General features: G+C 36.8%; 2 protein-coding genes across 5 annotated transcripts in view; one reads left to right on the top strand and one right to left on the bottom strand.

Moving 5' to 3' along the window:
* Positions 1-5,137: 5,137 nt before the first annotated feature.
* Positions 5,138-6,654, bottom strand: LOC113230005 (elongation factor 1-alpha). Its single transcript, XM_026463727.1, has one exon. The coding sequence runs from the start codon at positions 6,641-6,643 to the stop codon at positions 5,252-5,254; it is 1,392 nt and encodes a 463-aa protein (XP_026319512.1). The 5' UTR covers positions 6,644-6,654; the 3' UTR covers positions 5,138-5,251.
* Positions 6,655-11,920: 5,266 nt separating this feature from the next.
* Positions 11,921-17,338, top strand: part of LOC113230462 (FERM domain-containing protein 5) — a 143,786-nt gene continuing 138,368 nt past the window's right edge. For all 4 annotated transcript variants that reach the window (XR_003310494.1, XM_026464406.1, XM_026464405.1 and 1 more), the window contains exons 1-5: positions 11,921-12,004; positions 13,138-13,242; positions 14,535-14,577; positions 14,998-15,174; positions 16,914-17,014. Coding sequence is in view for 3 of the 4 variants with exons in the window: in XM_026464406.1 (XP_026320191.1) it covers positions 11,921-12,004; positions 13,138-13,242; positions 14,535-14,577; positions 14,998-15,174; positions 16,914-17,014 (510 nt within the window). In the remaining variant the exon portion in view is untranslated. The remainder of the gene's footprint in view (positions 12,005-13,137; positions 13,243-14,534; positions 14,578-14,997; positions 15,175-16,913; positions 17,015-17,338) is intronic.

Here is a 17,338-nt window from a genome sequence, read left to right as displayed (position 1 = left end):
AGTGCAAAGGAGATAGCAATATGTAGTTTTATTTCAAGCCCCGTTCATAGCCTACAGATGAGATTTTTTTTATTAAGGCTTTGGCTAAGCCAATACCTAAACGTGAATTATAATAATAAAGCACACACTCAACTTCCATCCTCTAAGCACTCATTTTTTTCCATCCTCGAAGCACTCAACATAGCCCGCACTAGGGAAACCCTGTGTCGCGGGTGCCATGTACACAGACACATAGACAACCACAAATTACACCCCAACTCACAAGATAAATGAATGTAGGCCATAAAAATATTTCTTCCGGCACGGGAATCGAACCTGGGACCTCTGCGTGGCAGTCCGACAAGTCCCATTCGGCCACTGAGGCAATTAAATATATGAAATAATTATTATAATTTTATTAGTAAAAAGTTTTACAGATGAGTATTATATTTTTAGAGTAGGCCCGTTCTAACTCCGAGTGAAACTAGACCGTACACATATTTTTTTAATTGTGTGGTATCCCCGCAAAGGAAATCAAAATCGATTGATTTAAAAGTACGTACACACAGATACATCATACATGGTTCAATAATTATGACTATTTAAGAGTGCCGAGCCATTAAAATATATAAAAAAGTTACGAATAATTGAGGTTATATAAAAATAACCTTAAAATATTGGAAGAATGTTACTTTATTTTAAGTAATCCGATTAGTAAATCATGTTACTGATGTAAAAATTGTGCTTATACGACATGTTACGTATTCGTAAACCTAGAGGAGTAACTAGAGGTCAACTTGTCTTGGTCACGATTTTAGGTGTTTTCGGTGGGGTTTACATTTGGAAGCCGTTGCTAGTGGAGTATTTCATGAAGACTAAAGTTGCTGAACCAGTAGTTGATATATCTGCGACGCGTGTTGACGATAAATAAACCATGCAGGCGGTGAGGACATGGCTTAAGCAAGGTAGCCCAACGGTGAAAATGTTAATGGCTATATCTGTAACAACAGTCGTTGTAGTTGTCCACAAATGGGTATATTCACCGTACGTGAAACGCCGTAGATACTTACGAAATGAGGAATGGGCTAACGCTATCTTAGATATGGAAGAACGTCAAATACGAGGAGAACCGCCTGACGAAAATTATAACCTTAGATAAATACCTATCGTGTTCGCTAATAATAGTTACAATAGCTTGTAAATAATAGTTAAATAATAAACTGTAAAACCACACATAAATTTGTTTTGCTCACCTGAACCCTTAAATTATTATAGGAACGCATTGTACCAAGCGCTTTGGTTTCACCTTATTCACCTGAGCAAACTACGGTCCTAATTTGAGATGAACGGAACACAGAAAAATAAAATGTTTTAATAAAGATATTATACAGGTAACGTAAAAAGACAATAAAAGCAACTACTACAAAGTAAAACTAGGATTTTTAAATTATATGAATAAAATGGGGTCCCCGCGGCAAGGTGCCCAAGATGCTAGCAGCGTTCTCCCTTTGTATTGCTATGGTAATGCGTTGGGCAAGGTAGCTGCTGGCCCTTGGGTTTCCCAGGCAGTCAATTAATTTTTTCGATAAAATTTTGTACAGATGAAGGGCACTGGGACTCCACGGGCCAATGGTTTCGACTCCAAAGGCTGTAAATAGATAGTCGCAGCCGAGATCTTGGTACTTATTACTTTTTATTCTTTCTGCCAAGGTGGGAATCTGGCCACTGGCTACACGCTTTACCCTCTGCCAGTACCGGTACCTTCCTGAGCACCGAGACCATTCGCATAGCTGCAGGCAATATTTTGCTTTTTGTTATTGTTTTTATTTTTTTAAATACATAAAGGTGCCTACAGATACGATCGACATTCGATCGTCAGTGTCGATCGACAAAACACCTTAACCAAAACCTTAACAAAAACACTTAACAGATACCGGATCGAATGGCATAAAAAAAATTGTAAAAATTGCCTTTTATCTTGCTGACTGTACCATTTTTCCAAAATCTGTGAATGCCAATCAAAACGTCTTCATAATTCATGGATAGTCTTCTAGAACCGTTTTCCTGTAACTAAAACGATTAAGGTGGCTGGCCTTGCTGCCCCGTTTCAAATATACATCCTGTATATTATATGTACCTATCTACTGTCCCACTGCTGGGCCTTTGCCCAGTAATGGGACAGTATATAGGGTTAACAAAAAACTGTTTTTAATATTGGATAAGAAACATAGCGTGAAGAATAATTATAATAGTATATTGTTTGTTATTGGTTTCTTGGTGCAATTCACTACTGGACCCTTTACATTTTTGTACAAAAGTAGGTATAGCAATTACTTTGGGGTTGGACTTTGTGTATATGTAGTTTGGCGAAAATTTATTTTCAGGTGCTAACTTGATGTGATCCATGTGTAGGCTCTGTTTTTTCTTTAGGAAAATTGGTACTACGGTGGTGGACTACGATGGTATTCGAGTACAAGACAAACTACAAGTAACCGTACGATATTTTCGTCGCCTAAAGCAGTTCTGCCTGCACAGGTGCAGAATGCGTTCTAAATTTTGTGTACCTACCTATAGTTTGGCAATGCTTAGGTGAAACTATACTTATTTGGACGACCTCGGTGGCTTAGCGGTTTCATTTGTTAGGCGCTGGATGAAGAGGTCCCGGGTTCGATTCCCGGTTGAACCAATTTCATAAGTGAACTTTTCTAAATTGGTCCTGGTTTGGGTGTTCTGGATAGTGGCCCATGCGATTCCGTTGCTTTGGTACTCATAATACAGGGTAATTGGTGTGCTTGTCTGACACACGGTTATTATAATTAATTTGTTGAAACTTCTATACAATGTTTCCGTAAATAAATGAGTTACGAGTTGTGAAAGTTATATGTGTAGATTTTAAAATTTCCACGGTTAGGTATTTACTAAAACATCTTACCACGATAAGAAGCTTATTGTAACGCATGCTTGAAATTCAATTTTATTTGACCTCCATTAATCATTACTAACTTGGGGTCGTATTCCAGAACTCTACTCAATACTCAACTCAGGACTTGAGTATTGCAGTGAGCACTGAAAATCATACTCAAATCCTTGCCGTCGTCGTAGTGTATCATGCGTGCAAGTATGACGGTAATAATTATGCAAGCATGTAGGTACTCGTACTACTTACCTAGGTATAATAAAAATACATGATATCTGCTGATAAAGTAAAGAAAATCCAAGACTACGTATCTATCTATTGTTACCTCGATAAAGAAGATGAGTTCGATAACCTCCATTTAGCGGTCTTTGTATCTAAGTACACAAATCAACAGTCTAGTTTCCATTAACGCTGCTGCTTGCTACATGATTCTGAAAGAGATAGTGCATTCATGATTCAAATATTATGAAGTTTTGTGCCCATGACTCATATTCATATTCAGCAACTATTTATCTGGAAAAGAACATGACGTAGGGGAGGCACAATGTTGTGCAATAAATACTGATTACACAATATGTGTTGTCTTAATTACAAATTTGTAAATTTACACTTTTGTAATTAAGGTGTAATGTTTATCCATGGTTTAACCTGCTTCAATAAACATATTTTTGATGTTATTTTGTCATCTAATGCCATGCAGATATTATTGTTTAAATAGTTATAAATTAAAGTTATGTCGTCATGATTAATAAAATAACAAATAGCTATAAACCTTGATAACCGATCTATAATAAAATAATCTATTAAAATAAAATGTAGGAAACTGAATATACTATTTGCACTCAGTATAGGCTTCCGGGATACATTCACCTCCTTTCATAAATTACCTACGGAGCCGCTAATTTTAGCTCCGCTTCATGCCTAGAAAGCGCTACTTTTATTTTCGTATGTCCTATGTATACCTACATATAGGAATTGAAATGCAATTGCGAAAATTGCAATAGTTCCGCGTTATGTAAGTGTCCTATTCCAAGAGAACAGTCCCTTTCCGTGATAATTAATTATTATAAATTTATTTATATTACCTAGCCCCTATATTTGAGTAAATAAATAATATAAATAAACTCAAAAGTTTCAGATTGCCTGTGGTTTGGGCTAAGCCATGTTCAGCAATAGTATGTGTTGTCTGTATGTTCTTAAAGTTTGTCATTCATATTTGACTTAAAAAATGTGGTGAATTACACCCTCTGCAAATGACGTGAATAGGAATTATACATTAAAATAGAGATCCGCGTACATCGTCAACTTCAAGCACGCGCGGCATAACATGGGCATAACGGAGCATAATGGTGATAAACCTTCATTCCCACTAGTTCCATTGGGTAGTCCTAGTAACTATTGGGATTTTTTTGTAGCAGTTGTTTGGTATCAGTACCCGATTCAGAGGATTGAAAAAAATAAAGATAGTCTAAGGTACCCCGACGACATTTTTACAGGTAGGTTGCTCTAGTTTGGTTTGTCTCTGAATAAAGCCAGAGTGGTTTTGCATCATACATAAATTGTTTTATGAATTTATTGTTGAAGTTGTTTGATGGGACTTGTATTTAAATTGCAAATTGAAAAAACGATTCGTAAATGACGGAATGTGTGTATATATACTCAAGATCATATCAAGTTGGGCACTGGACCATTGATAATTGAATTTAATAAATGTTGAGCGTCAAGTTTGACGTGCTCGTTACTCTACCTATACCTACCTTGATCAATATTAGCTGAAAATAATACATTGAAATTGACACTGACCTAAGGATCGCCAAAAGACATAATATATTATGGCTTGGTATAGCCCATAGATATAGGAATGATCCCATTGTTTTTAAATCGCGATAATCTAGCAAGGTTACAGGAAACCACATTCTATAACTGTAACAGACTAGGTGTCTCTGGATTGCTCCTGGAATGTAGTTCTGTTTCACTATAGTTGAAACCGATTTAAAATAATGTCAATCAATTTAAGTATACTATAAACATTCTTTGTTGAAGAATATAATTTCTATGGTAATTTATGCACTAGTTTATGCTTGCTGATATTGTTTCAGGGAAAACTAAAAAAAAAACTACTCAAATAATTTATTGGAGGCTACCTTTATTCTATGAATTTACACTTTAGTTGCAGTCATAACAAAATATTTCAGATATATGTATAACCTTATATAAATTATAAAATAATGTTACAGTATAAGCCTTGTAAAAATATAGAAAAGGAATGAGTTGTAGCCCTTCTTTCCTTCGGAACACCTTACGGTGTATGAAGTATCGCAGCTTGATGAAGAATTGTGCTGTTAACAGCGCTAGCTACTTTTTGCCCTTGGAAGCCTTCTCAGCGGCTTTGGTGACCTTGCCACCAGCACCCTCCTTGAAGTTGACAGCCTTGATGACACCTACAGCGACGGTTTGCCTCATGTCACGCACGGCGAACCTACCCAGAGGTGGGAACTCCTGGAAGGACTCTACACAGAGAGGCTTAGAGGGAACAAGGTTGACAATGGCAGCATCTCCAGACTTGATGGATTTAGGGTTGTCTTCAGTGGATTTACCAGTACGACGATCTACCTTTTCTTTGATTTCTGCAAATTTGCAGGCAATGTGAGCTGTGTGGCAATCAAGTACAGGCGTGTAACCATTTGAGATTTGACCGGGGTGGTTGAGCACAATGACCTGCGCAGTGAAGTCAGCGGCACCCTTGGGGGGGTTATTCTTGGAGTCACCAGCTACGTAACCACGACGCAATTCCTTGACAGACACGTTCTTGACGTTGAATCCGACATTATCACCAGGCACAGCTTCCTGGAGAGCTTCGTGGTGCATCTCCACGGACTTGACTTCAGTAGTGATATTGGCAGGCGCAAACACAACAATGGTACCAGGCTTCAGGATACCAGTTTCAACTCTGCCGACGGGCACTGTTCCAATACCACCAATTTTGTATACGTCTTGAAGGGGAAGACGTAGGGGCTTGTCTGTGGGGCGAGCAGGGGGCAGGATGGCGTCCAGCGCCTCAATAAGGCACTTGCCTTCAGCCTTGCCTTCCTTGCGCTCAACTTGCCATCCCTTGAACCAAGGCATTTTGGTTGATGGCTCCAACATGTTGTCTCCGTGCCATCCAGAAATGGGTACGAAAGCGACAGCAGCTGGGTTGTAACCGATCTTCTTGATGTATGAGGAGACTTCCTTCTTGATTTCTTCGAAACGGGGCTCACTGTAAGGGGGTTCGGTGGAGTCCATTTTGTTAACACCAACAATTAGCTGCTTGACACCGAGTGTGAAGGCGAGAAGAGCATGCTCACGGGTCTGTCCATTCTTGGAGATACCAGCTTCGAACTCACCAGTACCAGCAGCGACGATGAGCACTGCGCAATCAGCCTGTGAGGTTCCTGTGATCATGTTCTTGATGAAATCTCTGTGGCCAGGGGCGTCGATAATGGTGACATAGTATTTAGCGGTCTCGAACTTCCAGAGGGCAATGTCGATGGTGATACCACGCTCACGCTCAGCCTTCAGTTTGTCAAGTACCCAGGCGTACTTGAAGGAACCTTTGCCCATTTCCTGGGCCTCCTTCTCGAACTTCTCAATGGTACGTTTGTCAATACCACCACATTTGTAGATCAAGTGGCCGGTGGTGGTGGACTTGCCGGAGTCGACGTGTCCGATGACGACAATGTTAATGTGAATCTTTTCCTTACCCATTTTTGGTTAATCTAAAACAAACAAAAAAGAAATGTTAAAATCGATTGAGAAGTGAACAAAAATCTTCGTCGGGACTCGCGCATACACTACTCGCGTACACCGGCAAAGCAAGGTCGTAGCCTCATGTAGGTACCGATACGCGGCCGGCAATATGGCCGCCGCATGGCCGCCTCGCCCTATCTTGACATTTCACAATGGATGTCGGCCATTATGGATAATTTACTGAATCTGCAGGAAATATTCCGGGAAAGATCACTGGGACCAGCAATCTAACACTAATATTTGTACCAAAAAACATGTGCCGATTGAGAAATGGAGAAAACAAAAGTATATCAACCACGTGGTGGTAGTGTACCGGTCAGGGCACAAGTGTGACGCGTAAGCAACCTTGCATATTTTGAAAATAGAACGATAAAAACTGTTTAGAACAACTTAAAACATAAGACGAAGAACATTTAACTCCATTAGCACTAATTCAACATGAGACCATTCACATTTTAAGTCGGGTTTAGAATTACACCACTGTGACTCGAAAGTTAATTGGACCATATTTTGGTGAAAAAACTGGATAAAGAGTAGACTTGATACTAACACAGTTATTTTTGGGCAACAAAAATTCAAATGACACTTGTTTGGCACTGCACTGAACAATTTCTTCTGACACTCACCACGGATTACAGACAGCGTGTAATATCCGAGAAAGACTCCAACAGAATGGACGAGAAATGGTTTTTCCTTCAGCTGGAAGGACGATAATCATTTCCGGATTTTTTCAGTGTGGCCATAATAAAAAATTAAGTACCCAATAAATATTTGATGTGATAGAATAATGTCTCAATTCTGACAGTATAGCCAGAAGCACATACTGATGCCACGGATATGATAGTTGATAGCTGGAAACGCTGGTTTATGAACATTCCCGCCATGCTGTGCGACGCTGCGCGGTCCATCAAGGACACTATTTACAACCGACAAAAATGTAGGGAAACACATAATACATACACATAAGACACTATCTCTCCAGTACGTAACGTACGTAATTTTGTTTTGTTGTTGATAGTTGCGACTTCAGAGGAACATTTACCTGGCCATACTGTCCCGCTTGGTAGTTGTTACTCGTAGCAGCAATGACTCTAGCGGTGGTACTGAGGCAAAAGAAAACGCGTGTGGGAGCATTTTTCATATTTTTATGTTAGGGGTTGCAACACAAAATAGTCTTCCGCAACAGCCCCACGCAACCGAGGACACTCGGTTTGTTTCGTTAGCCTTAGTTTGTGTTCCTCAATTTCTGGTCACGTCGAAATGAAATAAAGTCTACAATTTAAGATTTACTTATTTATATATTTAGATTTACTTATTTATTTATTTAACTGCCTCCGTGGCCGAACGGTTACCATGCCGGACTGCCACGCAGAGGTCCCAGGTTCGATTCCCGGGCCGGGAGAAATAGTTGTATGGCCTGCAATTATTTCTCTCGTGAGTTTGGGTGTAATTTGTGGTTGTCTATATGTGTGTCCATGGCACCCGCGACACAGGGTTTCCCTAGTGCGGGGCTATGTTGAGTGTGTGCGTTATTTATTTATTTATTTATTTTCTAAATTTAAAATGTTGGCGTTATTTATTTGTTTTCACAAGTTACGTTAGGTGTATTTTTTTAATATGAGTGGCAGTAAAGAGCACACCGAGTTTGACGCCATGAACTGTTCTTGTTGCAAGAGGTGTAAAGTTCAAATTTAAATCATAAGTGTCAAGCTTGACATGTTCTTGCCCCTGCATCACACTAGTGAATGTGAATGTGAATGAATTCGTACAGGCTGTATATTGTAGAATATCAATGGAACTTTGTTATAGTTAACATGTACGTAAATATTTTGTTAGTAACTACACTATTGTATTAGGTTATACCTGTAATGATAGTTGTAAGAGGTAAAAATAAATAAATAAATAAATAGTTGTCTGAACTACCACGGGCAACGAACATTGCAAGTTTGCATTGTCTAAATAAAATAGCTCAGAGATGAAGGAGTTGTAAACCATACTCGAATCATACATATCATGAAAAACAGATTGTCTATGGCAAGGTGAACGATCAATACGATACCTCCCTTGAACACTACACCAACTTTATTTTTTGGTCAGTTTCTATTATTTTTGTATACAGCCATTTTTATTTAGTAATATTATCCTCCCCGAATTTTATGGAAAAAAAATAAAGAAACAAAACACAAAATAAAAATAACTAAAAAATGAATTTTGTGAAAAAAAACCTAAAGAAACAAAAAACAAAATAAAAACAGAACAGGTCCAAAAATGAAGTTGGCGTAGTGTTAGTTGGAGGTATCGAATATAGTTGTTGAACCTTGGCGACAAGCTAAAATATTTTCCAAAAAGATACGTTAGCTAGAGATGTTTTGCTGTTTTTCCCACACCACCGAATGGAACAGTCCCATTGTTAGAGATATATTATTGTCTTTATTACCATAAATACGGTACATTTTTGGAATATACAGAGCCGTACACACAGGTCAGATGTTGGCGCTGTCTTTATTTCAGTGCAAACGAGATCACTGATGAGTTACCAGTAATGTATGGCCCTTATTTCATCTCTATTTCTGGTTATGTACTCGATCCTTCTAAATCATAGATTTTTTTAAATTTCCTACATGAAACGGCAATTTAATTTTTTTTGAAGTCTTGTGCTTATTCAAATAATATGGATGATTTGTGTAGGATGCTTCAGTATATAAAAAATAATTTTCTTATAAAGTCATGGTGTCAAAAATTTAAAGAAAACGTATTGTTTTGTAAACTTAGCATACTTTTTATCTTACACTGTCGCCAGCAGAGTAGGTGCATACAATTTTGTTGTATGGTCCCTTGATCAACAAATATCTTTTTTTCTTATTAATTAAATGAAACAGTTGGGTACAAATAATTTACCAACAACAGGCATATAGTATTCGTAAAATTTAATATAGTTTTGGAACAATTATTGGTCATAAAATTAATTTCAGTTAAAATACACTCCCGGACACATATTTCGAGCTACCTTGCATTTTTAATATTATGCCCTAAGCTTGAAAAATATGTTTGATTGATGAAAAACTATTAATGCAATTTTGAAACTGGTTTACTAAACGTCATTTCCGTATGTCCTTGTTGAAAATTTGATTTTGTGAAACCAGGGAAAAACGAGTTTACGTGTCACGAGTCTTGAACTCACCTTTGTCAAATGGAACTGTAGTAAAGAAATTTTAAAGAAAACAGTGGCTTATCGGAAAAAAATTGTCTATTCAGTAACTTGTATTGCCTACAAAAGCGTTGACAACGGCCGCTGTGCGATTTGGCATAGAGTTAATTAACGTCAATATGAAATGCTGTGGAATGTTCTCCCATTCTTCCTCAATGGCAATTTTCAACTCCGGTAAGGTTTGCGGGGCTGGGTGGTGAGCACGAACACGCATCTTTAGTTCGTCCCATAAATGCTCTATTGGGTATGAACCCAATAGAGCATTTATGGGACGGACATTTATAGTCCGGGCTACGTGCTGGCCATTGAATGGTAGTAATACTGGCGTCATGAAGGTATTCCGTGACGACACTTGCAATATGCGTTCTTACGTTGTCATGCATGAGAATAAAATCTCGGCCTACAAAGCCAGCATATGGCATTACATGAATTTGGAGGCACTGGCGAATGTATCTGTCGGCATTTAATGGTGGCAGCCGCGGCCCCGTCACAACCTCAAGCGCAGTTTTGCCTTCGGTGGACATTCCTCCTCAGACTGTCCATGAACCCCCGCCACACCTCAGTTTCTCTTCAATGCAACACTGCACAAAACGCTCTCCTTGTCTTCGGTAGACCTTGTTCCTTCCATCATTACCATAGACCATAATCTTAGTTTAATCAGTGAGGAGTACCTGGCTCCACCGACGTGGAGTCCAATGCAAATGTTCTCGTGCAAATTGGAGTCGCGCCATTCGATGAGCTCGTGTCAATTTGGGCCCGTTAGCTGCCTTATGTGGAGTTAGACCACGTTCCTTAAGTCTCCTTCTTACAGTTCTAGCGCTAACAGCCACTCCATGAAAGTCTCGAAGCTGTTCTTGGATCTGTACTGAAGTCAGTTGACGATTTCGTGAGCTCGTCGTGAAGATAAATCGATCTTGCCTTTCCGTTGTCATGAAAATCGAAATCGTGGTCTTCCTTGATGGCGAACATAGCCGCTAGTCTCTAAGTACCGATGGTTATAACCTTTCAACAGCGGAACGACTTAAATGCAGTTGTGTCCTTACATTACGCTGACTAAGTCCAGACTGCAAAAGTGCCACAGCTTGTGCGGCTACTTCAGGTGCAGTGTTCATAATTCCTTCGAGAAATTTGATTAAATTTAGAGTAAAAACAATGTAAAAATAAAAAAAACCTTATTGTTACATAAAACAATTAAATAAAAAAATATTGAAATTATTTCGTTTTGACTTGCACCTTACTCTCCCTTATTTCTTTAAAAACAATGACGAATCACAACTTTTCTCCGTTTTTCAAATTCGTAAATTCAAGTTTGGAACAACGACACACCATAATAACGGGGGAACTTGTCAGCATTAAAACTTCATAAAAACTTTTTCTTTAATAAAACAATATTTTTATATTTTAGGTCTTTCAAGATAAAAATTCAAGGTGGCTCAAAAGTTGTGTCCAAGAGTGTATCTTTCACTAAGCGTAAGACCTTAGCAAATATCCTTTTTTACCGAAATCGTTGTAAAGGTTTCATCTAATAGTAACATTGAACATCTAAACGGCACTTCCGGTGTTGCGTTGCCATATTTTACGTTCAAAAATAGTAAATTCTGACATTGTGAAATAAACCGCAATAAACCTCTTTGTTATTTTCACGTTATTTTTACTTTCTCTTATATTGGTTCTTTTTATACATAGTTTTAATATTTTAGGTGCATTTGTAAACCACAATAATGTCGGCATTCAGCAAAGTAAAAAAAAATGTGTAGAAAAACCGGCACAAATTCTCTACACTAGGCTTATACATTCCGAACGAAAAGAAAAGTCAAATGTCAAATTTTCCTTCCCCCTCTCCACTTCTCACACCTAAAATTTCATTTTCAAGGCGATGCGAAGTAATCGGAATTGAAACAATTGAAAATTGCTAACTAAAACTTGATAATGGGAACTAAATTAAGTTAACGCAGTGTGTTAATTAGCATGACGAGTTGGAAATAATATCTGTATCTCAAATAGTGTTGTGGAATCATTCTATCATCATGTTCAAGAGCCGAGGTGATATTGTTTATAAATGTACTGTGAGACTTTTAGAGGATACTGAGATATTAGAATGTGAATTTCACGTAAGTTATTTGTTAATATTGAATGCAGATTTTGTGAATTTATTAATCAGTCACTTCACTTCACTTTTTATTGTATGAATGCTTTTTACGAGTTAAATATTTATGTCAAAAAATTCAGTTCAGAAATACTTGACTATTTCACCGAATTGCTGCGGAATTTATTTTTTAAATTCTTTTGCAATAGTTTCGTTCGCTTATAATAGTATTACTAAACCACAGGACTTTTGTCTTTATAAGATGTCTTTAGCTTAGTATTCTTTTTAAAAATTTTGACTTTTCGCTAGTAGCATTTTCTGAAGAGTTCAATGTTGTTGTTGCTTCAGACCCCTCAGAAATTTATTTTTCATTTGCTTTATTTGAATTTTACAATTGTTCCAATAAATAATTTGTTACACATCAAACTCAGCGAAGATGATCATTTGCAATATTAAGAGGCATTAATCACGAATTTGAAACACATAACTTAGGCGCCGGGCCCATTATTTATAATATTATTTATTTGTATGGAACTTTGGGTGTTCGTTTTTAGCTTACAGAAAATATTTTAAGTCATATTCTTGTGCCATCAATTATAGCCATGAAAATTTAAAATGTTAACAATTTTTTGTAGCATCATTTTCTTAACGCCAAGCTTCTGAGCTATTGGTGCATAAGGAAGTTGTTTATAGTAGTATGGACCTCTCTCATTTGACCGTATTACTTGACGTTGTAATTTTTTCTTTCATCAGTTACTACTACTGCCATCAAAAGTTTCTCTTAACAGTTTGGACTTTATGAGAATATACTGTAAGAATTTTATAGTATCGTCTATTTGTAAACACTGTTATTTAAACATTATGTTTCCTTTACCTTAAAAATTTGTCAATGTTTAGGTAGCTAAAATATTATTATTATTTAGTAGCAGTAGAGCTCCTTGTGAAAGAGTTGCATTCAGGGAAGTACTACCACTGTACCTATTTCTGCCAAGCAGTAATGTGAGAAGAGTGATGATTGCAGTGGCAGTGCTCTTGAGATCGTTGTGAGTTAAAGCTCGGAGTGGTATTGCAAGTGTTATGGTCAGGCGAGACTTGTTCATCTCATGTTTGTCTGGTCACTTGGCGTTATAAAAGAATATAAAACGTTTTTGATTACAGCCAAGTTATAAAGGAAAATATTTGCTCGACCATGTATGCTCTCAACTAAATCTCACAGAGACAGACTACTTTGGGCTGCGTTATGTGGACGCTGGGGGTCAAAGAGTAAGTTTTTGAAATAAATATTCTTGCTATTTTTTAAGAAACTTCCATTATGTGACTATAAAAGACTAATTTCAATAAGAGCATTTCCAATTTCTTTATAAGGGCTCCATTGATTTTCACATGGATTCTGCCAATGTCAGGGTTGAAAAAAAATTTTTACATTAGTGTGGCTATGTACGGTTGGATAGCCGGCAATCTGTTGGGTATGATGAGAATCTCAAAAGGGACAACACAAAAGCACATATTAGACATTCACATCACATGTGTATATAAAAATAAAATAAAAGGGGGATGGGTTTAGAAATATATAATAATATATTGAAACTACATACACAAGAGCATTTCTCCAGAGAGAGCATTTCAAGAGAGTCTCCATTGGAGAAGAAGGCTAAAACTGTATTACTATTCTTGGAAAAGATTGGGTGACATAGGTAAGACCCCTGCACCTGCCATATGCAGTAGCTTGTTACACCGTACTATGCAAACTACTCCACTGTGAGATCCTGTTTCAAATTACGAGAGATTGGAGGGAGGCTCTCACGGCATTGTTACTTCAGGTAGAACAAACTATCCACAATGATTGACATTACAAGACAATTACATATACAGCTAAATGTTTCAGGTCTTAATAACAAAGAAGATAAACTTTAAAAAAAATAAAGCAACAAGTGCAGTGTCACATGAAGCTTACACTTTGCACCATTTGTATTATATAGTGGCATGAAATTTAATGCCTTATTTAAGTTTAAAAATTGGGCATGCTGTTTACTCTATACCCAACTTCATAAGTAACAAAAAACATAATTTTGTTTTTAGCAGTTTTTAAATAAATTGTAACAGGTAACCGAAGTTAGTGAATTCTAGTAAAAACACACCAAAAACTTTTAATATATCAATATAGTGCTGAGAAATTTAATTCTTTTTTAGCTGGGAATGGGATGTGTCTGTGGACAGAGAAGTATTGAATTCAGGAAATGGGCAGGAATATTCTTCTGTATTAATTAAATTTTTATTGAATTGATATTCAATTATTTTTTTGTGAGATTACTCCACTAGTTTGTTATAATTATTAATACAAAGATCGAACACTCAGAAAATTTCTTCCGACCGGATCGAAGGAATTTTTTCTGAGTGCTTTTTCTGAGTGTTCGATCTTTGTATTAATAATTATAATATCCTTCTGGGTAAATTTTCTATATGAAGACCAAAATTGTAAACTAACTTAGGTTAAGTTACAATCCAATAAATATAAATGTGAGATTTAATTAATGTTTAATTTGTGATTGTTACAGCACTGGTTGCACATGGCAAAGTTGATACTCAAACAAGTAAAAGGTAAGCGCCTGATCAAACATATTTTGTTCAGCACCAATCAGTGGGTGTTGTGCGCACATAGTTCAGAATTTACGCTGTAGGTAAGATAAGAACACGACTCAAGCGCGCACATCTGAGCGAATATTTATACTCAATTGGACATATCAGCAATTCTCAAGCAATTCTGTAGCCATTGGTCAAATTTCTTTTTTGTATTTTGACTTTTTACTATGAACACCAATGTGATACTTCTCAGTCATTATCCAGCTTGTTGTAATTGTATGTATTGCTGCAAAGTGTAAGCTGCAATATTAATACCGTAGTTCCAAATTTTACACATTTCATACTGATTGTGTTATTACAGTTTTAAAAAGTGATGGCTCCATTTTTAATTTGTAAATTATAGTTTAATTAATTAAGATTATATCCATTGTCTTATAGATGCGTCACCAATACTATTCAGTTTCCGAGTCAAGTTTTACCCGCCGAATCCATTGCTCCTGAAGGAGGACGTGACTAGGTTCCAGGTCTACTTGCAGTTGAAACGGGACTTGCTCCACGGACGATTGTATTGCACGGCAAATGAAGCAGCTATGCTAGGAGCACTTATTATACAGAGTAAGTTGATGAGTTGAAGTTTTGATACAGTACTAAGGAGGCAGATGCTTTCAAGTTTGCCCTCCTCGTAGGTGTCCCTGCAGCAATGACAAGTGCACTTTTCCTCCAGACTCTTTTCTCTTATCTAGCGACGGCATCATCCGTCTGCCACACAGTGAACACGTCGATATTATACAAAAAAATAAACAATCACCTAAAAATTATAATGTAGTGTGAATGTGATGTACGTAGATAGGAACGTAATTCATTTTAATTGTACGGAAATGCCACCCTGAATTTACGCCGCCGCCGGTCGCTACTATGTCCTGTCCTATCTCCAAATAAACAGTAATAGAGGCTCTACAGCTGACTTAGTTCTTGGTTCTCGGTTTTGACTACTCATTCGAAATCGAAAATCTAAGTTTTATTTGAGATCCGTCTTCGAGACCACTCCCTGTGCGAATGTGGTCTGGCAGAAGTTTCCCTCGAGCACCTGTTATTTGACTGTAAACGTATCGTCACTCCTCTGTATGAGATCCTCCCTCCTAAAATCACCGGTCCCGTTAATATCAACTTCCTTCTAACGTTAGTCCATTCTTTCTTTGTGCATGTGCTGTGTAAATTTATTAAAAATAAACAATTTGTTTCTGTAATAGTCTGTGTTAGTTCTCTGTCATTGTAGACTCAAATTAGAAAGATATGTTGTAGATTTGTAAATTCTCCTCTCAGTGAATTCTGTCGAAATTCACCGGTCAATTTTTAAGTTAAAACGCGTGCGTTCCTCAACTGGACATTGGCGAAAATCATCGATTATTTTAACGGGGCCATAACATTTAAAAGAAGAAGTATTATTTGACATACAAACTACGTTTTTGTCTTTTACACATTAAAATTTGTAACTTACGACTTTGGTCGTAATGATTTTCAGTGATTTTTACACACATCAAAAGTGTCTAGGGATCAAGCACGTTTTTGCTAATTACTGATAATCAGGGTTTTTAATTAATTTTTTTTAACACCAATGGATTATTTTTGGTCAATTTAATTTTCAATTCGAATTATGAAATTGACTAAAAAATATCGTTGGTGTTAACGTCGAGTATAGAACCAGAAATAGAGAAGAAATAAGGGCCATCCATCACTGACAATTCATCAGGCAAATGGGCCTTATTTTTAATGGGCCTTTTAAAATTATCAACTCTAGTTTGCGTTGAAATCACAAATTAGAAAGCTGAAATAGTAAAGCGCCAACAACTGACTTGTGTGTACGTCTCCGTATATTCCAAAAATATTCTGTATTTATTGTAAAAAAGATAATATCTCTAACAATCGGGGCTGTTCCATGCGGTAGTGTGGGAAAAACAGCAAAACATCTAATTACAAAACAAACGAAATCACATTTCATCGGTAATTAAATATTAAATTATGTAATTTTTCAATATTCCTCCATTATAGCAAAGCTTAACTTAAACTGGTCGATTTGAAGTGAAACAATTGACGACATCCATCATTTATTTCGAATTAGGGTTGGCCAATCGAAGTGCAGTTGTCACCGTAATGATTTGGCAGAATAGTTTTCAAACAAATTAAACGACATTTCGCCTCTATTTCTGGTTATATACTCGATAAGTGTTAAAAACGAAATGAAATACCTAACCTGATTTTTAGTAATTGGCAAATACGTGCTTGATCCCTAGACACTTTTGATGCGTGTATTATTATTAGCATTGCTGTTGTAATTAGTTGTCATTTGTTTTCAGTTGAGCTCGGCGACTACGATCCGAACATACATGTGGGAAATTATGTATCTGAAATGAGATTACTGTTAAGGCAAACGGATTCAATTGAAGCTAGAATACAGGTAATAATTTATGCTATAAGTGGAGTAAAATATGGATGTCAGCTTCTGTATGTCGAATTCGCCGTAATCTGATTACTCCAACATACAATTTTGATGAAAAACGTTTTTTACTGACATACATTTTACAATTATATAATTTTACAATTTTTCGATTGAAATTTTTTTATTTTATTTTATGATGTAAATAATTGCTTTCAAAAATGTTGTCAAAAATGCTTAATTATCACATGGAAGTCATAAAGATAATATGAACTACATGCATGAATGAAATTTTGTCTCTCCTATTTAAGCATAAAAACGATAAACATCCTTATATACTATATA

This window comes from Hyposmocoma kahamanoa, unplaced genomic scaffold (assembly GCF_003589595.1).
Source record: "Hyposmocoma kahamanoa isolate Upper Pololo Valley unplaced genomic scaffold, ASM358959v1 63, whole genome shotgun sequence".
NCBI classification, from domain to species: Eukaryota; Metazoa; Arthropoda; class Insecta; order Lepidoptera; family Cosmopterigidae; genus Hyposmocoma; species Hyposmocoma kahamanoa.
The sequence above is the reverse complement of the archived record's forward strand: the minus strand, read 5'-3'. Positions and strand labels throughout refer to the sequence as shown.